General features: G+C 41.2%; 1 protein-coding gene across 1 annotated transcript in view; it reads left to right on the forward strand.

Moving 5' to 3' along the window:
• Positions 1–13,945: 13,945 nt before the first annotated feature.
• f8 (coagulation factor VIII, procoagulant component) overlaps positions 13,946–21,744 on the forward strand; it is an 80,910-nt gene continuing 73,111 nt past the window's right edge. Inside the window, exons 1-2 of the mRNA XM_080187677.1 lie at positions 13,946–14,205; positions 14,920–15,023. Of these exons, the coding sequence (XP_080043803.1) occupies positions 14,054–14,205; positions 14,920–15,023 (256 nt within the window). The 5' untranslated portion in view covers positions 13,946–14,053. The remainder of the gene's footprint in view (positions 14,206–14,919; positions 15,024–21,744) is intronic.

Here is a 21,744-nt window from a genome sequence, read left to right on the forward strand (position 1 = left end):
CTTCAAATTGCCAGGGACCTGGGTTCAATTCCAGCCTTGGTTTACTTTCTGTGCAGAGTTTGCACATTCTCCCCATGTCTACATGGGTTTCCTCCAGGTGCTCCAGTTTCCTTCCACACTCCAAAGGTGTGCAGGGTAGGTTGATTGGCCATGATAAATTGCTCCTTAGTGTCGGGGGACTAAAAGGGTAAATACATGGGGTTACAGGGATAGGGCCTGGGTCAGATTGTTGTCAGCGCAGGCTCAATGGGCCAGATGGCTTCCTTCTGCACTGTAGGGAATCCATGAGAACGTCACGCCTCACACACATTTAAGGTTTTCCAACAACCTTCACTTTTCCTGCACTCTTCTATCTATCCATTTATCCATTCATTTGCACTCATCGCATTCCTTATGCAACATGTGTTCACTTTTTCTGACAGATTTAAGTCACTAAACCACTTTCAACTTTGATCCAAGAGTAGGAAACTATTATCCTGCTTCTCATCTCCTCAAGCATATCTGACTATGCCTCTTTGGTGAGAGCTGGACGCTTCTTCCTCCTTTCCTCGGAAAAGGCATCCGGCAGTATTCCAGGAGAGCATCACTAAATATAGATGTTGGTCTTTTCTCTTTGTGCATCAATCCCTAAACATTTTGTGTTCCAAACTTGTACTTTTCTATTCATGCATAAGGCATGAGTGTCTCTGGTAAGGCCAGCAATTAATGGCCATCCCGAAAGGCCTTTAAGAAGACAATGGAAGCCTCTTCTTGAATACAACCGAATGGGTTGCTATGCTATTTCAGGGCTCTGTTAAGAGGCAACCACATAAAGTTAAAGTTTATTTATTAGTCACAAGTAAGGCTTACATTATCACTGCAATTAAGTTACTGTGAAATTCCCCTAGTCACCACATTCTGGCACCTGTTTGGGTTAATGCACCTAACCAACACATCTTTCGGACTGTGGGAGGAAACCTCACTCTGGGTTGGGAGTCACACGTTGCCAGAGATTGTGAGGACAGCAGATTTCCTTTCTTAAAAAACATTAGTGAACCAATTTTATGACAAACTGTAAATCATGGTCACTTCTACTGAAAGCAGTTTTTGCAGTGTCAGGGTCTGGCACATAAAGGGTTACGTGGGACTGAGCACAGTACGACCCACACAGTGATGGAAAGGAACACATGTCCTAGACCTCAGGGGAGTCCGTGTAGTGTTGGATAGAGCCACGTGTAGGAGCAGGCATGGAGACAGATCATCACTTGGACCTTTACAGTACCTATGGATATAGTTTCTACAAGTTAATAAATGCTTATTGTTGAACTATCTAAGTCTATGAGTACCTTAACAAGATCTACCAAACTATGCCTAACACCTCACAACAATTTTATTCCTATACTTGTCTTCCAAATAAATTAAATTCTCAAACTGCCTTTGTGGAATTTGAACTTTTATTGTGTGGAGTATTAGTGCAGCATCTGAATTACCAATCCAGTAATATGATTGCTGCATGACTATACTCACCACCAAACCCAAATCAATAGCATTTGACTATGTCTATTTCCTGCTCCTAAGAGCTAAGCACATAACCAAGACACACGTACACAGGGCACTGAGGAAATGCTGGAATGTTGCACATACTCTCCTTTTAGAAGGAAAAATTGATTGGTTAAATTGATTCCCCAGCTGCCAGTTAAGGTGGACATACAAGATCCTATTGCACTATTTAAGCAGGGTAGTTCTTCCAATGTCTTGTCTACTAATTTTCTCTCAACCAAGATAACCAGAAATAGATTAACTGATCATTCAGCTCGTTGTTGGTTGTGGAAGGTGTTATGGCGCAACTGAGCTGTCTTGTGACTACATTTCAAATGTAGTTCATTGGCTGTGAAGTATGTTGATATGTCTTGAGGATGCAAAGTGTTGTAGATAAATGTGAGCAGTTGTCCCTCTTAATTTTTTAAATCCTTTCATGGTGGGCATCAAAAGTAAGGTCAGAATTTGTTACCCATCTCTAATTGCACATGAACTGAATGGCTTAATAGGTCATTTCAGAGGGCAGTTAAGAGTAACTATATTACTGTGCGCTCAGAATCACATGTAGGCCAGAACTACTAAGGATGGCACATTTCCTTACCTGAAGGACATTAGTGAAACAAATACTTTTTTTTACACAATTGCTGATAGCTTCATGGTTATCATTACTAAGACCATTACTAAATTCCAGATTTATTGGGTGAATTTAAGTTTCACCAATTGCTGTGGGAGAATTCCGCTCTATACCTCCATAGGAACAGCCTGGACCCCTGGATTACTAGTTCAGTGACATTACCACTATGCCACAGCCACCCTCTAATTAGGGGCAGGGGTTTAACAATTGTGTTTAAATACAAAGATTTTTATTTTACCATGGAAGTGATTCTGTCAAAGCCAAAATATTTCTGACTCTTTGGACTCAGAAAACTGTTGGTGTGACTTACATTAACATCATGACGTTAAATGAAATTCAGTTTAGATTAATTCCATAACATGTTGTTTCTGAGAAAGTTAGATTAGATGCAGATGAGTCATCTGTCCAGAATGGTACTAGATACATATCATTTAAGACAATTAAGGTTCATTTAGATATTCCAGTAAATGTTCACACTCATTGGGTGGCATTTAACAGAGGCAAACAAGGGTTTTGTCCGTTGGCTAAGAGCTGGTGAGAGACTAGTATTGCTGCTTTCTGGAATGGCCTGCCACAACAGGTGCCACTCAGAAAACTGGCAGTGGCAGGCTTTCCCTGGGAACAAGAAGCCCTGGGGCTGGCCAATTTGAGGCTGCGAGCTCTATTAAATGGTATCATAACCGGATAGGCAGTGGCTGCTGTTGATATGACAGTAATCTGCAATCTCGAATGGTGGAGGAACCCAGGTCAGAGACGAGTGATTTGAAGAAAGGGGGTGGTTAGGGTGCAAGAAACATAGAATCATAGAAATTAGGAGCAGGGGAAGACCATTCGACCCTTTGCGCCTGCTCCACCATTCGTGAAGATCATGGCTGATCATCCAACTCAGTAACCTGCTCCCATTTTCCCATCATGTCCTTTGATCCCTTTAGCCCAAAACTTTAACTCCTTCTTGAAAATATACAATGTCCTGACCTCAGCTGTTTCCTCTGTAAAAAATTCTTCAGGCTCACCAGTCTGGGTGCAGAAATTTCTCATCTCAGGGAGGGAAGGGGGTCACGTGTAAGGGTATGGGGGTGGGGGTGGCTCTCAGTGGGCCCCTTTTTCCTAATGCCAAGGCACTGTGTCTTTGAACTTGGAACCTGCACCCCCTCCCCCCCACATTTACTTGTCATGCTCCCCACATGGTGAATCTTCTCTCAACAATGATGAAGGGATGAGGTCCTTAAGTAATCATTAATTAGCAACTTAAGGACAATGGGCCAGAAAGGTCAACCTCAGGCCATTCCACTGCAGACTTAATTTGGGTGGAAGTGGTATGGTGGGAGGTGCCCATCCACCACTCACCCACCCAATAAAATCTCCAGCCCACTGCCAAACCCACCAAGAGGGAGAACATGAAATTCCACCAATTATATGGACAAGAGTCCATTCATTCAAGAGATTAGCTGCCAACAGACCCTTACTCAGGAGGGCAGTAGATGGATTGACTGATGACTCAACTGACCAATGCCTGGACATGGAAAACTGGGGGATGAAGGGGAGAGATGTTTACCTACTTGTCCAACTAAGGGAATAATTGGGAAGCAAAGAAACACATGGTCAAAAAGTCTCCTTTGATCTGATAGGGATCAAACAGTAAGATTGTGATGTGGAAATTAAGAATATATGCTTGCTCCATTTGCAGCTTGTAAATTGGAACTATGTTGTGAAAAGGAGGAGTAGCTATGAGGATACTGCCTCCAAGCTGGAGATTTTATTGGGTGGGTGAGTGGTGGATGGGCACCTCCCACCATACCACTTCCACCCAAATTAAAGATGCTCTCTTAAGTCTCAGGGTTAAACATTTTTGGGAAATCTTCTGACCACAGGAATGGATATTGGCCACTAACAAGGATAACATGTTGCACATTGTTATGGAAATAACTTAAAGCAAGCTGAGATTTATTATGACGGTTATTTTCTACAATAATTTATTATTTTTCAAATAAATCAGCCAATCATTTATAATTAGCCTCATTTCACTAAATTGTTCACTAGATTGCTTTTCAGATGATGAGAGACTCCCTTGTGGTGACACATATGGGATTTCAGTATCTAATTCATGTAACAAGACACTTCATTGGTACCACTGTTGCATGAATATATACTAACCAATAAACACCTAAATGATGAGAGATAGGGGTTGACTGTGTAACAGGCCAGTGATGCCGAACCCACAGTACAAACCCAAAATTCATAGCAACATTTATAAACTTAAAGCTGTCAGAAAAACAAACTGCATATTTTTATATGAAAAACCAAAAACTCTCAAATTTGAGAAGTATCTTTATTAGCATCTTTTCCTCTTCACCAAACATTCTTGATGCTACGGCTCCAGCTTTGGCTCCTGTTCTGTCCAAGACTGCAATAAACTCCAAAGGGTCATGAATGAAGCCCAGTCCATTACTCAAACCAGCCTCCCATCCACTGACACGGTCTACACTTCCTGCTGCCTTGGAAAAGCAGTCAGCGTAATCAAAGACCCCATGCACCTTGGACATACTCTGTTCCACCTTCTTCCATTGGAAAAAACAAAGTCTGAGGTCACGTACTAACCAATTCAATAGCTTCTTCCCTGTTGCCATCAGACCTTTGAATGAACCTACTGTGCATTAAATTGATCTTTCTCTACACCCTAGCTATGACTGTAAAACTATATTCTGCACTCTTCTTTCCTCATCTATGAACAGTATGCTTTGTCTGTATAGCACACAAAAAGCAGTACCTTTCACTGTTTAATACATGTGACAATAATAAATCAAATCAAAAACTAAATATCTTCCCTTTCTTAAGTTCAAATTCAGGAATTTCTATCCAAACTACCCTTTCTTGCTCACACAATCCTCCATCATGTGATGCCTTTTTCTGAGCTTTGATTTTTATGTTCTCCCTCAGATACACAAATTAAATAGAAGCAGTCACTGTCAGCCGTGGTTCGGTAGCACAATAATTGTTACAGGACTGGTAATCCTGCTGTATTGACTAATGATCCAGAAACTTGAGATCAAAACCCACCTTGGCAGCAGGAGAAATTAAATTCATTTTATTCAATTAAAATCTTAAAAACACTATTATCAGTAATGGTTGCTAGCTAGTTCACTAATTTTCTTTAGAGAAAGCATCTACTGTCCATACTGTCCTTGCTGGCCAACAGTTCCAGGCCTAAAGCAGCTGAATCACAGAATTGTCAGAGTGCAGAAGGAAACCATTCAGTCCGTTGTGTCTTCACCAGTTCTCTGAATGAGCAATTCATGGAATGCCATTTTCCTATCTACTCCCCGTAAGCTTGCTTTTCAGATGACAATCCAATTCCCAATTGAATGCCTTGAATGAATCTGGCTTCATCAGACAAATGCAGGCAATTGGGACTAACTTAGTGGTAACATCTGGACAGCATGGCAAGTTGGACCAAAGGGACTGTTTCCATGCTGTAAACCTCAATGACTCTCAGGCAGCACATTTCAGATCTTAACCACTCGCATGAAATAGATTTTAGCTCATTTTGACATTGCTTCATTTGCCAATTACCCTAAATCTGTGTCCTCTGGTTCTCAATCCTTCCATCAATGGAAATAGTTTCTCCCTTTCTACCCTGAACAGTGCCCTCATGATTTTGAATATCTGTTAAATCTCCTCTCAACTTTCTCCTTCAAGGAAAACAGTCCCAATTTCTCCAACTATTTAATATTAAGTTCCTCATCCCTGGAACCATTCTTATGAATCTTCTCTAAACTCTGATGCATTCACATCTTTCCTGAAGTGTGACATCCAGAATTGGAGGAAGAATGAGTATTTTATACAAATTTAACTTAACTTCTTGTTCTTGTAAATTTTTTTTTAAATTCATTCATGGGATGTGGCTGGTATTTATTTTCCATCCCTGACGGCAGTTAAGAGTCAATCACGCAGATGTGAGTCTGGAGTCACATGTAGCCAGTCCAGGTAAGGACAACAGATTGCCTTCCATAAAGGGTATTAATGAACCAAAATGGCTCAAACAACAATTGACAATAGTTTTGTGGTCATCATCAGACTTTTAATTACAGATTTCCTTTCAATTTAATTCAAATTTCACCATCTGCCGTGGTGGGATTCGAACCCTAGTCCCAAGACCATTACTCTGGGTCTCTGGATTACTAATCCTGTGACAATACCACTATGGCACTGCTCTCCCTTTGTACTCTAAGCTCATAATTAATAAAGTCTAATATATGGTATGCTTTATTTATCTCTCAGGCTGTGCTGTCAGCTTCAATGATTTATGATCATTTTGCTTCTGCATCCCCTTTAGAATTGCACCCCTTATTTTATATGCTATCTCCGTGTTCGTCCTACCAAAATGGATCACTTCACACTTACCTAAATTTAATTTCACTTGTCACTCGTTTGCACATGCCACAAACTTGTGTGCGTCCTTTTGAAGTTCTAAACTATCCTTCTCTCAGCTCTCAATGCTTTATCATCCACAAACTTTGAAAGTGTGCCCTATACATTAAGGTCTAGCTCAACATTATATGTCAGGAAGAGGCAGCTAAGGTCTCATACTGAACCCCTGGGGAATTCCACTATAAGCGGTCCTTCAGTGTGACAAAAACTCATTAACCACTACACCCTGTTTCCTGTCACTCGGCCAATTTTATATCCATGTTCCTTCTATTCCAGGAGCTATAACTTTGCTCACAAGTTTGTTGTGTATCACTGTATCAATTGTCCTGTAGATGTCCATATACATATACCATAGCAACAACATTACCATCATTAACCATCTCTGTTACTTTTTCAAAAAAAATCCAGCCGAGTTAAACACAATTCATCGTCAACAAATCCATGCTGGATTTCCTTAATTAACTCAATTTCCTAAATGATTATTAATTTTGCCCCATTGTCTCTAAAGCCTCACCAATACTAAGATTAATTTGACATTGGATGCCCAGTTTTGAGCTACTAGATCTGTTCTGAATCTAACTCCCACTTTCCCTAGTGTCCCATGAGGTGAAACCTATTTCTCCCACTTCAATCTCTGAGTCACACATTCAACTCTGATCTTATTTACCCTTTGGCAATTTGTTCATCATTTATGTAGTAATCCATAATTCATTAGCTTGTGGTTGTGTTTTTTAATTTAGTGCCTGGCTGCTCATACTCATTCAGCAGAACCTCTTTCCTATGTCTGCCTAGTTATTGGTACCCATGTAGGCCACCACAACTTGATCCTTTCCTCCCATTCCAAGTTCCTCTCCAGCCCTGAGAAGATATCTTTAAAACTGCCATCAAGGCAGGCAACACAACTTGAGACTCATGCTCTCAGCTGCACAGAACAGAGTGGCAAGGTGCAGAATGTACCTTGAATGGGGGCTTCAAGGTCCATCACCAAGAGTGGCTTGATTGTACCACCACAGACTGAGCTGGCTCAGTCCTAAAGGCTGTGGCTGTTAAACTGGGACTGTTGCATGTGGTGAGGGATCCAACAAATTTCACCATCTGCCCTGGTGGGATTCAAAGACCAGAGTTCCATGAAATGCCATTTTCTTGTCTACTCCCCTTAAGCTTGCTTTTCAGATAACAATCCAATTCCCAATTGAATGCCTTGAATGAACCTGGCTTCATCACACAAATGCGGGCAATTGGGACTAACTTAGTGGTAAAATCATGCATGGAACCATTACTCTGGGTCTCTGGATTACCAGTCCTGTGACAATACCACTATAACAATAAATATCAGTTCACATCCCATGAATGAATTTAAAATACACTTGACCTCATCCACAACAATGCAGTGCCCAGAGTTCCAACACCAGGTCATAAGATGGAAGTTCCTTGAGTTGCAGACATTTACTGCCAATATGGTCGCCATGGATCACATGGGTGTCCACCAGTATCCCACATGCTACAGCTGCAGCACATCACCTGCTCTGCCTTTTCTTTGTTTAACTAATTAGCTTTCATGTTTAGAAATATCACTCAAGTGTTGCCTGTAGTTATACATAGTTTAACGAGTTAAGCTATAAATGTAATACTTACATCTCCGCAGTACAGGTTTAAACTACCTAGCATATTGTATCGGGATAAGATCTTTAAAACGTTATTTGTTCACCTAAGTAAGGTTTTGAACACTCTTCAGCTTTTGGGGGCCAAATTTTAAGAAAAGACACATCTCCTTTCCCCTGCACCAAATTCCCAACTTAGCACTGGTACCCTTATCTCATTCAGACTTTGTTGGATTCAACAGCTGAGAAATATGAAGGAGGCGATGTTGGTGAAAACTTTAAGGACAAATTATGCATCTGGACAAAACATGTGGGGGCTAACAAAACCTTGATCAGTGCAACATTGGTTCATGTACTGAGCATTTCAAGTCACAGTTCTGGATATACTTTGTATCTTCGGTGAACGATACAACCTCAGGTACGATGTACAAAACTGTTCATTTATGTGTTGTGGTAAAGTCAATCCAGCAATCCTGTTGTTTGGTAGTTTTTAGGTGAGTACAGTATAGCACTCAATGGTTAATTCTCAGTAACTAGGACTCCACATGTTACAGTTTATGCTCTTTATGTTTCATGAATTTTGTTCTGTAAACTTACAGCGAGCAAAAACTTTTGCTGAAGAAAATGCAATGACCTTTAAAAGAATTGTATGCTGAATTTTCAAGCTATTAAAGGTGGTTTTACATAGAAACTCTGAGCATTTTTCACGCAAATGCCTTCTGAATGTATTCTAGGACTATTTAAAATACTCCAAAATTCTCAGGTTGTGATTTGTGTGCTTATTTTTGGGAATTAGTCTTCAATAGGTGATCATTTTTGTCTGGGCCTTTGCATAGGAGTGTCTGGTATTCTAGGCCTCTGTCAGCAGATGCCTGAGTCACTCAATACTCTGGCTTGAAAGTATATCACCAATCCTTCATTGTTGCTAGGTCTAAATCCTAGAACATTTTAGTAGATTGAATCAGGGCAGGACCTACTCAGTTAATGGTAGGGCGTTGGGTAGAGCTATGGAACAAAGATCTATGAGTACAGGTTCATAGCTCCTTGAAAGTGGAGCCACAGATGGACAGAGTGGTGAAGAAGGCATTCGGCATGCTTGGTTTCATTGGTCAGAACATTGAATACAGGAGTTGGTCACCTTATTGAAGTTGTACAAAACATTAGTAAGGCCACACTTGGAATACTATGTACCGTTTGGTCACCCAATTTTAGAAATGATATTATTAAACTAGAAAGAGTGCAGAAAAAAATTACTGGGATGCCACCTAGACTTGATGGTTTGAGTTATAAGGACAGGCTGAATACACTGGGACTTTTTCTCTGGCGTGCAGGAGGCTTAGGAGTGATCTTAAAGAGGGACATAGATAAAGTGGACAGTCAACTTCTTTTCCTAAAGGTAGAGGAGTCTAAAACTAGAGGACATAGGTTTAAGGTGAGAGGGAAGAGATACAAAAGGCTCCAGAGGGGCAATGTTTTCACACGGTGGGTGGTGAGTGTCTGGAGTGAGATACCAGAGGTATTAATAGAGATGGGTACAATTTTGTATTTAAAAAAAAAGAACTGAGACAGTTACATGGGTAAGATGGGGCTAACTTATTGGTAAAAACTGGGCGGCATGGACAAGTTGGCCAAAGGGCCTGTTTCCTTGCTGTAAACCTCTATGATTTCTCTGACTCTAACTCCTCACCTAACAATACTGGGAGTATCTTAGCCACACAGACTGCAGCAGTTCAAGATGTCAAACAACTACTTTATCTACGGTAGTTGCGATGGTCAACAAATGCTGGTGTTGCCATGCATTGACACTCACATTCCTGAATGAAGAAGAAAACACAACACAAAATGAAAGAACAAAGCAAAACTTCACTTGGCATCCAAAATCATCACATTTTAGTAGTGCAGGGAAAAGCTAACACTGAGAACGCGAGGCATGGTTCAGTCTTTAAGCAAAACAGGCTGGCTATATTCTGAAAGTTATGCTAGAATAATTGACATAGGTAGATAGAGAGAGCCTGAGGTTTGCTGACACACTTACCTGCTTAATATTGGGTCTGTAGCATTCCCAACAATGCGGTTGGTTTGCAATGTATGTTGGTTTGCGCATGTAAAGGGTATTGAGGTTAATGGAGCACCCTCTGCTGGACAGTAACAGTGTATATTCTGTTGCAGAATAATTTACAGGCAAAAATGGAACCCTTGGCTCTAAAGCTGAATTTTACAATTTTCGTACATAGCAAGACCTGGACAACATTCAAACTTGAAGTGACAAGTGGCAGATAACTTTCACACCACACAAGTGCCAAGCAATGACCATTCTCAACAAGACAGAATAATCTAACCATCCCTCTTTAACATTCAATGGCATTACCACTGTTAAATCCCCCACAGTTACCAACTATGGGGTTACCATGAGCAGAAACTGAACAAGACCAGCATATAAATACTGTGACAAGAACAGATCAGAGACTGGGAATCCTGAGCTAACTAACTCACCTCCTGACTCCACAAGCCTGTCCACCATCTACAAGACACAGATCAGGAGAGCGATAGCATAGTCTTCACTTGCCTGCATGAATGTGGTACCAACAATACTCAAGAAACCATCCGGAACAAAGCAGCCCATTTGTTTGGCACTCCAACAACCACTTTAAACCTTCACCCTCTCCACCACCGACACATGGTGGCAACAACATCTACCATAATCAAGATTCACTTCAACAACTCACCGAGGCTCCTGAGAAAGCATCTTCCAAATCAACAACCACTACCACCTACAAGGTCAAGCAAATACATGGGAATACCACTAACTATAAGCTCCCCTCCAAGTCACACACTATTCTGACTTGGAAATATATCAATGTTAATTCACTGTCACTGGGTAAAAATCCTGGAACTCTAACATTGTGTGTGTGCCAACACCAAATGAATTGCAGTGCTTCAAAAAAGCAGCTCACAAACTCCTTCACAAGGGCAAGTAGGAATGGGTAATAAATGATGGTCTTAGCAGCAATGTCCACACCCAATTAAAGAAAGGATAATCAATGCTCTTGTTTTACCACTGGCTAGAAAATCAAGGCCATTATTGGGGTCATTATTGATTGTTTCTTGGGCACTACAACTGACCTTAAAACTCACAAATTGACCACACCACACTAATGGAGTGAATCACTCTGAGTATCATGTTTATGCAAGCATTTATGGCCATAATGAATGTCATATTAAGTATGCAGATCTGGCAGATCATGATGTCAATCAGCATGCAATGCTGATTTTGGAGTTGAATGCGCAGCCAATGCCTACTGTTAACCTCACACAGCTAAACGCATGTTCAACAGCAGAAAGACCCCTCCCCCTTCCTACTAATGCTACTCAAAACAATTACTTGCAGATTAGTTTTTGCTCAATTTCTTCTGGCCATTGCTACAAGTGTTTGGTTCTTCCTGTAATTGTTTCAAGTTATAACTGTCTACAGGGAGTGGTATGGCAGGTGTTGAAGCTCTTCTTGCTGACTTAAAGCCTTTCATACAAACCAATAGCTTTCAGACAAGAGTGCATTAGTAAACATCCCTTGGAATAGAGCAAATTTGAGAATGAACATAAACGACTCAGAACAAGGTACTCGAAAAGGGAGGAAGAGGAGAAGGGCCTTTAGTAGGAGGCCACATTTGCCCAAGGCATTCAGGGAGAATTCACTGATTTGAGCCTCAGTGAGGAACAATGTATGAGATGTCTGTAATTCAGTGAGGACATCCTCTCTGCAATGAACCACCTGCTGTAGTGGAACACTAATCTCAGAGCAGGACAAGGACTGCATTATCAGTAGCTGTGAAAATGACTTTGATGATGAATATATATGTGCCTGATTCCTTCCAGACTAGACTAGCAGTATTTCAACTGTTCGCAGTTCTCTGCAGCCAACCGATGTGTGATTGTAGGCAGTGTACTGTACAAGTCAATGCCTAGTATCTTGGTAGTGGTCATGCTGTCTTCATTGGGTAATTACTGCTTGTGTTGCAATGAAAGTTGCAACATTGACCATCAGACACTGCATCGTGGATAGCTTCCTAAGTATACAAACAGGGTTGACCATCACTTGCACACTGGAAAGTATGTGGTCCAAATTCTGTGCTAAGCCCTGTTCAAAGGTGGTGTTGGACTCCTTGCTTCCTGACATTTAACTGCAGGCATTGTCGCAGGCCCTCCCATTGCCAAGTGTGCAGACCCATCAGCCTTCTTTCATAGGTTGCACCACCAAAGTGCTCATCTGAGTCCTCAGCAATGGAATTTCTGTGGGGCCTTGCCCTTCAGTGAGATGTCATAGTCAGTCCTCTTTGCCCCATGCTCTTGCAGTAGCCCACTAACAGTTCCCAGCTCTCCTCTAAGATATCTGATCTGGTGGCTGTGCCGAACGAAGTGATGGTGCAGCTTCATCATCACTCACCTTATTGGTGTTACTCCATTGCCTGACCAGGTCTGCACCTCTCAGATAGAAGGCACAACAGTAAGATTGTGATGTGGAAATTAAGAATATATGCTTGCTCCATTTGCAGCTTGTAAATCGGAACTATGTTGTGAAAAGGAGTAGCAGCCATGAGGATACTGTCATATTAAATGATTTCATTCCTGTTGCTGGTCACAGTCTCAGTAAGGCCAGTCCTGTAACAGTCAGTGCATCTTCTCCATGACGGTCAGGACAAGCAGGCATACATATCTCCCTTTGTTTTCCTCCTGCCACCTTGTCATGCATGTGAGAGGGTGTGTGTCCTTGAATGTGGCACAATGTGTTTGGGTCATATGGCTGTCATGGTTGAATACTGTTTTAAGGGCATATGAATGTTAAGTACTAATGGAAATTGTTAGTGGGTGATTGGTGGGGGTGTGGTGATTTGAGTTGGTGGTGCAGTTAGTGGGACATGGCGTTTGAAAATGCATTCACTGACCTTGACTAACCTCAAACATCTTGAGGCTCTTTCTCCAGCTCCTGTGGGCTCCACCCCGGCATTAACATCCGCAGCTATCAGCTCCCACTGCCTTTTTGACTATGTGCCTCCTAACTTCCTGAATATTCAAGACACCTCTCCCCTTTCCACCAAGACATCCAGCACAGTCTCCAAAAACCTTGGAGTCTGCTTTTTCCCCTATTCTAATATCTTTCACTTTCCTAGGTTAGATTCTCTTCAACCATGACTTCTTGCACTTTTTCGACAAAATGTACGTCCCCTTTGAAAAGTATGGGCTAACTTTAAACAGTGAGCTTTAAGTGGAGTGAGCCACTCACAATATTGGTCCCTCTCTGATGTGTTTGACCAATAAACAGCAAGATTTGCACTGGCCGGACAAATTTACAGGCAGCACAAAGTTCTCTGCATCCACATTCAGTAATTTAGCCCTCCTTGAATTATAGTTCAACAGTTTAATAAATTGAAAACTCATGAAAAGAAAAATCCCTCATTGTGATTTTGTAATGAGTTACTGATGATAAGACAGATCCTTCTTGCATCCTTACTGCAAACTAGAAATATGTTCACTCTCCTATTTGCATCACTATAAAAGTTTAGCTGGAGTTATATGTTGTCGTAAGGAACGGTGTATTAGGCACTTCCTGGTGGCTTGAGTCAATTTCTGGATACTTCTTGTTAATTGCAAATTGTAATACATTTTGATCTGATGCCAAAATGCTGACCCAATGTTCCTTAAGAGTTCCTGCCATTTGATTGCTTTCCTGGGGATGTTTTGCTTTCTTCAAAGAGTCAGTGTAATTTTCTGTAATCCATCCCTAATTAATTGTAGTGCGGCTGTCGTTCTTAGCAAATAACTGGGAAACTGTGGCATAGACGGGACCATTTCCCAAGCATTAACTGCCAAGCACAGAATGAGAGCCGTGGCTTTCTGCGTGTTTTTGGTCCTTCTCCTTATCAAAGATTCTTCAATGACAGTGAGGAAGCATTACATTGCAGCAGTGGAGTTTAACTGGGATTACAGAAGCAGCAATCTCCTATCAAGGCTGGGGGCTGGAAATCTGAGGTGAGAATTTTACATTTGTTTTCAGCTAATATCAAAATGAAATACCTGTAACAATAATTCCAGATCTACAGATTTAAATGGTTGTTATTTTTTGTACTTCCATGTCTTTCCCTTGGAGAATAGTGCCAATCTGTGTACTGACTTGTAGTTCGATTGACTGTGCAATGAATCCGTTAATTTCTGTTTTACACTCCAAGACAAAAGCTGGTAACAGTGAAAATATTGAAATATTTAATACCCCAACTCTGAAATCCTCTTTTTGGCAAAAAGCATTTGCTTTGGATTTTGCAACTGTATTTATCATTATTTTAAATATTATTCATGCATAGGGCAGTTCAATAGTGCTTTGCCACTACCTTGAGATCTGATCTCAGGTATGCCGCCCTGATGAGACACAGAATGAGACAGGGAAATTTTGTGTGGAGCCAATATCATTGCAGCTTTGCAATTTTCCAAAAGACATGCTGGTTGGGTGAATGACCGTGCTAAGTTCTCCCTCAGTGTACTTGAACAGGCGTTGGAATGTGGCGACTAGCAGACTTTCACAGTACCTTAATCGCGGTGTTAATGTAAGCTTACTTGTGACACTAATAAATAAACTTAAAACTATAGCATTGTTTCTGGGATCACAAGTTAATCAGAGCTGATGAATAATTCAGGATAACCCAACAAAATGACAAACGAAATAAATGTTTGCATTTTGTTTCTGTGCAGGTCACAATATTCTCCCAGAACATTTCCTCAGTACAGGAAGGCAGTTTTTGTGGAATTCAAAGATTCTTCATTCCTCACACCAGAACCAAAGCCTGATTGGATGGGTAAGAAAGAAATTTCCACCTGTTGTGAGCATCAACATGACATTACTAAATTGCTCTGTGGGTATTCCTCTTTCACTGCTGTTCTTGCACTTCATAGGTCTGTTGAATTTCTTTTTAACGCCGGTTTTTTTTCTGTGCTGATAGTGAAGAAATGCTTTTTAACTGGCACTGGAGTGGAACATTTTCTACTACTGCTTGGTTATGGAAATCCCCAGACTCATTTTGTTTACTTTTTGGCTCAGATGAATCTGGGAAAGGGACGGAAAGTGCAGTGTTGCATATATCTGTTTGTTAGAAAAAGGTGTAGTTCAAGAAGACTGGTGTACAGCTACCGTTGTACCTATATTTAAACAAGGAAATAAAACATATCCAGGCACGTATGCACCAGTCAGTTCAACATCAACTAATATTAATATCAACACCAGGAAAAATAAAAGAGTAAGAAAAAAATGATCTTTTGTGGGGGGGTAGGGGGGGGGGCGCAGGTCAGGGGGAAAAACTGGACAACTCCTGAACGAGTGCAAAACTTCTCAGATTCTAACTGTTTACTCAGTTAAATGACCATAGTGCACTTCCCAGCACTAAACATACTATTCAGTGACTGCTCAGATTGTTCTCATGCAAGCTCAAGCTGTTGCCAACATAGCTACATAAACTAAGGTGCAGAGAGGATATCAGGCTGCCACAGCAATGCAGCAACCTTTCCTCCAACACATTATGATCACACCCCATGGGAGTGGCAGTGGCACCTTCCATCATTAGCCAGCTGATCTCTTTCAGACTGACAGCATTCATCCTCCTGCTTTGCCAATACCCATACTGCTGCCAGCCAGCCAGCCCATTTCACTGGCACACATGCTGATTTGCCACAGCCAGAAACCAGCCCTTCTAGGGCTCTTCAATATCATTCTGCAAGGTCACGTGCAATCTCCCCCACAGAAAGCCAGCAGCCATCCAAACGCCATGCTGCTGCCACTGGTGACACTGCTAGGAGCACAAGTACAGGCAAAGGCAAATGCAAGACATCACTAAGGAAATGTGCAAAGGGATTCCTTGACTCTTCTATGGAATATTGAATAGTTTGATTTATAGATTTAATTTAAAATGTTTGCTTCATGGTAGCTTTTGTTTTTACATTGCGGTGAAGGTGAGAGTGAGACATTCAATAACACAGGGAAGGTAAGGTGGAATGTCTGGTGGATGGGGAACTTGGGTTGTGTTTACTGATACTGTAGTCAATCACAGACAGCTTGACCAGAAATAAGATGTGTTGTTTGCTCATGTCTTCCTCCTCCTCTTCCATCTCAGTCATTCATTGTATATCCAGTGACAAGGCCCTCACGATGGCAAGGTTTCACAGAATGCAGCAAGCCATGACAATTCTGATGTATTCGCTGCCAAGTACTCTAGGACTTCTCCAGGGTTGCAGAAACTTAATTTCAGCACCCCAATGTGTCCTCCATCACTTTTCATGTGGCAGCAATACTTTCATGACATGCAATGTCACCACTTAACTCCTGTTTGCAACTCAGAAAGATGTATGTACCATATGTTCATCAGATAGCTCCTGTTCACCACTCTCTGTTTGCTGTGGTGTCACCACACGGTGATAATAAAAAGTGTACATCATAACAGAATGCAAAAAAATTGGGAATATAGTGCAAGTCTGAACGCAGAGCAGTGAGTGAAGAGATATTGTCTTTTCCTCCAATAATTACAGTGGTTTATGTAATATTTAAAATCTTGATCCTGTGCTTTAGCGTTCATGTGCAAATTAGTGTGTAACAAAAGAAAAGAAACCTTCAACAAACTAAAAAGTAGAATAAATACTCTAGGTTGAGATATGCTGGAGCAAGATGTGTGTCTAGGCTGCTATTTTTGTGTTCGTGGACAGAGACTCCATATTGAAAACATCTCCAGTAGATATCTTCAACTTAAACCTCTCTGGCTGAATTGTATGTTCCCGTGCTGCCACCCCAGTGGGTTCTGAGGAGGGTGGGGACAGCCTGAAATTACAAAAATGCGATTCCCTCTGGGATCCAGCTCACCCTGACCTCACTGAGGCTGCGACGGCAATGCCTCAAATGGGAAGCTCTCCTTGTCCCACTTAAGGCCCTTAACTGGCCACTTAATAGTCGCTTTAAGGGCTTTTCCTACCTATCCCCAATTTTTAGACTTACGGGCCAATGACAAACCAAGGGGCATTGGAGAACACTTCCATCAGAATACCCCTTCTAACTTACGGCACTCTCTCCCTAAGGACCAGAGACCTCCAGACTTCCCTCCCCTGGTCTATTCTTTGGGGTCCCCAATCACCCTCATGATTCCCCCCAGGCACTCCCTACCCTCCACACTCTAGGACCCTGCCACTTATGTCTACTCCAGTTCCCAGGATTTCATTCCAGGCAGCTCCCTGCAGTCCCTCTTTCAGAAATTGCAGTGCTATTCCTGAAGGGACCGATTGGCCAGCAACACTCCAAGATGACGTTTCTCTCAGTGCAGGAACATGTCCTGCCTTATGTCAAAACTCATTTGGGATTGAAATGGCATAGGGCCTGCTGAAGTTGGCAGGGATGTGAAAATTCAGGCCATTGAGCTGGAGAGAAAGTTGGAGAGACTCTGACATATAGTGGGGGAATAGTGTCTGGACATTTGGTTCAGACCTGTCACATCTGGTAGAGAGGTGCAGGTTCAAAACTGGGTTGGTGTAACTGATAGTGTGCAAAGTAAAGGAAATCGAGGTAAAATAAACAATGAAGATCAGCAGATACAAAGTACTTATTACTTGTGAGGATAAGGATAAAGACTGAGAGAAGAGTCAGAATGCAGGCCATGGCACCATGGAGCAGGAGCTTGTCAAAAGCAGGGAGGAGGGATAGTAAATGTGTTTGTTGTAAGGGATTCAATAATTAGAAGGGTGAATCATTTGTGAACAGGATTGAAAGTCTCATATGTATGCTGCCTGCCAGATGCCAGTATGAAAGACATCTTGAAGTGGTTCAAACAAAATACTGGGGAGGGCAGGGAAGGATCCTGTCATTGTAATGGATGTTGGGATGCAGAAAATAGGGAAGAATAAGCAAAAGGATCTTATGTGGAGAATACCCTGAATAATAAGTTTAATTAAAGAGGAGAACCTCAAGAGTTACATGCCGGAATTTTACTGCCCCACCACCATGTGAATTGGAGTAGGTGAGGGATGGACAATGGGAAGGTCCATTGACCTCGAGCAGTATTTTCCTGTTTCGGGTCGAGCATGGTCATAAAATCCAGTTCATAATCTTTAGATTATTACCTCAGCAACATGCAATGTGGCATGGGGAGAAGCTGATTAGAGAGGTGAACGTGTGGTTAAAGGTGTGATGTGGAACAGTAAAGTGGCCCTGGTTTTGAGGAAAAAAAGGAACATGTGACCAAGGTCCTAGCAGAGGATAAATAGGGCACTCACCAGGACGTTTAACTAGTAAACGGGTGTGTGGGGGTTGGTTGGGATGGAAGACTCAGGTGGAAAGGGTGGTAAAACAAGAACAGACGAAAGGGAGAGAATAGAGTAACAATCAGAAATTGTGTCATATGCATTATAGGTAAAGGTAAATTGAAATATAAAGTAATTAAAGTGAAAAATGGTTTTGGAGCTAAAGGACAGATTATAGTGTATGGCTCAAATAAGCACCTTGATATAAATGCACGAGGTGCAACAAACAAATTGAATGAATTACAGGCAAAATTTCAACTTGGAGGCTGTGATACAGTAGCATAATTGATACATGGCTGCAAGACAGTCAGCACTGGAAAGTAAATATACCAAATTATAAACTCTACTGTAAAGATCGGGAAATGGTGCCAGTGATAGGGGGAGATTAGTGTTAGTGATTAAAGAATAAATCAGTTCAAAGTTAAAGAAGGATATGATGAGAGCTAAGCAGACAGTGGAGGTATTATAGATAGAATTAAGAAAAAGCAAAGGATTGAAGATTGTTGTGGAATCCACTTATGCTCCCAGGCAGTAACGGTGAGATGATAGATTACATAAAGGCAGAGGTTAGACAAGTACTTAGCAAAAACAGTGTGGTTTTAATCGGAGTTTTTTTTAACTTCCATATAGATTGGGACAAACAAGCTGTTACATGTGAAAAAGGTTGTTAACTTCTTGAGAGTGACCAGGGTAGTTTTCTAAAACAATGTCCTAGAACCAACAAAGGGACAGGCTGTGTTAGATTTGGAAATGAGCAATGAGCCAGATTTAACACTGTGTGACATTTCTGTGATGTTGATCATAATATGAACAAATTAAACGCAATGTCTGAAAGGCAGAAATGCAAAACAGCTCTCAAGATTCTAGATTTAGGCAAAGCTGACTTCAATGCAATGTGACAGATACTGTCCACAGTAAACTGGGCAAATCTGTTAATTGGGGAAATGACAGAAGAACAACAGTGGGAGATGTTCAAAAAAGAATTTAATAGAGAACTTAATAGACAAAAGTTCTGCTTGCCAAAAATAAACTGGCATAGATGACTAAAGAGATAACAGACAACATCAAACCAAAAGAAAAAGATACAAAATTTCAATGAAAGATGCAGACCCTGGAAAATGGGAACAATACAGAGACAAGCAAAGATAACAAAATAGATGGTTAGAGCTACAAAAAAGGAGTATGAAAAGGAACTTGCGAGGCATATCAATATCAACACAAAAATCACAATTAGAAAAAAAGTGGTCAGAAGCAATGTGGACTCTGAGAAAAGATGGTGACAATATTGTCAATGGCAAGGAAATGGTGGACATTTTAAACAATTACTTGTGTCACGATTTACATTAGAAGAGGTCAGCATGGCAGAAATCTCGAAGAATCTTCATTGAATCAGGGACTGGGACTCACCAAAATTCATTTTATAAAAATAAAGGTTATGAAGAAAGTAAAGGCATTATAGAGTGGCAAATCCCAGGACTAGATTATTCTTAGTGCATAGCTTTCAAGAAGAGGTGAGAAAATTGCAAATGCCCTAACTATAATCTTCCAAAGACTTCTTGATAAACTATCATTTAAATTGGAAAATGGCGCATGCTATTCCACTATTTAAGAAAGGTAAGAGAGAAAAATCAGGATTTGTTGTAGGATTATAGTCACAGAGCAGTATGGAACTGAAGGTGGCCATTTGGCCCACTGAGTCTGTGTAAACTTTCTAAATCTAATTCAGATAATCCCACCCACCTACCCTTAACTCAGAACATTGCATTTAAAAAAACCTTTCAGGTGCTTATCTAATTTTCTTCTGAAAACCACAACTGAATCTTTCAAGGCTATCTAACAGCTGAAGAATAACGAAGCACGTGGTCTGGACAACATTCTGCAGAAATCTCGCTCAAACTCTCAGACATTTTTACAACAGTCTGAGCAGAAGAGGTGCTATAGACTTCCACAATGTCATCATTGTTTCATTTTTCAAGAATCAACTTATGGGAACAATAGAGACCTCCTTTTATGTACTGTGAGGAAAATGATATATGAATCCTCCAACCTGCCAACGAAGACATTCTTCCAGGGACCCAGTGTGGTTTCTGGCAATCCAGTGGGATCACAGACAAGATCTTTGTCATTCGACAAATCCAAGGAAAGTATCTGGAACAACATAAAGAGCTCTGCATAGCCTTTAGTGATTTGTCAGAAGCCTTTGGTTTAACCAGTCGTGATGCCCTTAGGAAAGTCCTCCAGAGACTTGGATGTCTGCAAAATGTATTACAATCCTGTGATTCAAGCACAATGTTATGATACCAACCACCCATTACAATGGATTGGTTGTTTTTGTACAGTGGACATCAAGAAAGGCTATGTGATTGCTTTCTGCAACTTTCTGCTCAGCCTGTTCATGGAACTCATTCATGACCCAACTTCCACAAGCAGTCATGATTGAGTTTTAACTCAACAGGCTGAGAGCCAAGGCTGAAATAGATAGGCTTACGTTAACACTGCAATGAAGTTACTGTGAAAATCTCCAAATTGCCACACTCTGGCACCTATTCAGGTACATGGGGGGAGAATTTAGCGTGGCCAATGCACTTAACCAGCATAAAAGCAAAATACTGCTGATGCTGGAATGTGAAACAAAAACAGAAAATGCTGGAAAACCTCAGCAGGTCTGACAGCATTTGTGGAGAGAGAACAGAGCAAATGTTTCAAGTCTGGATGACCCTTCATCACAGCTTCGTCCTTCTTTCCAATAAGACCTTCAGGGTGTTCTCAAAACACTTTCTCTGTCCTCCTTAAAATTAGGTGCCAGCCTTAAGTTGCGGAAAGAGCATCTCCTTTGGAAGCCAATTATTTGGCATATGGATGCAATGCCCAGACAAGCAAAGCTGATTTTGCATAATCATGGTTGCACATACTTAATGAGCAAGTTTGGTGGGGGTGCTGAGCTTTGTTCACCTGTCTTCCCACTTGACTTCGAGTACCCTGCAGGGATCTATTAGTGTGAATTCTCTTGTGCTCAGAGGTGCCTTTGGTGGGTGACCCAAGTCTCACTGTCTGGTAGAAGGATGGTGACAACAATAACATTTGTAGACTGAAGTCTTTGTCACTCTCTAGATACCTCTGTTGTCGAAATCCTGGCTATACAATTTTCTTTTGTCTGCACTGGTACAGCTGATTCTGAGTTGGATCTTCTCTTCGATCAGGGCCTTTTGAGAAAGGTGGTTGCCAAGATACAGGAAGTGTTCACCA

This window comes from Carcharhinus amblyrhynchos, chromosome 4 (assembly GCF_965287045.1).
Source record: "Carcharhinus amblyrhynchos chromosome 4, sCarAmb.v2.hapA, whole genome shotgun sequence".
NCBI lineage: Eukaryota > Metazoa > Chordata > Chondrichthyes > Carcharhiniformes > Carcharhinidae > Carcharhinus > Carcharhinus amblyrhynchos.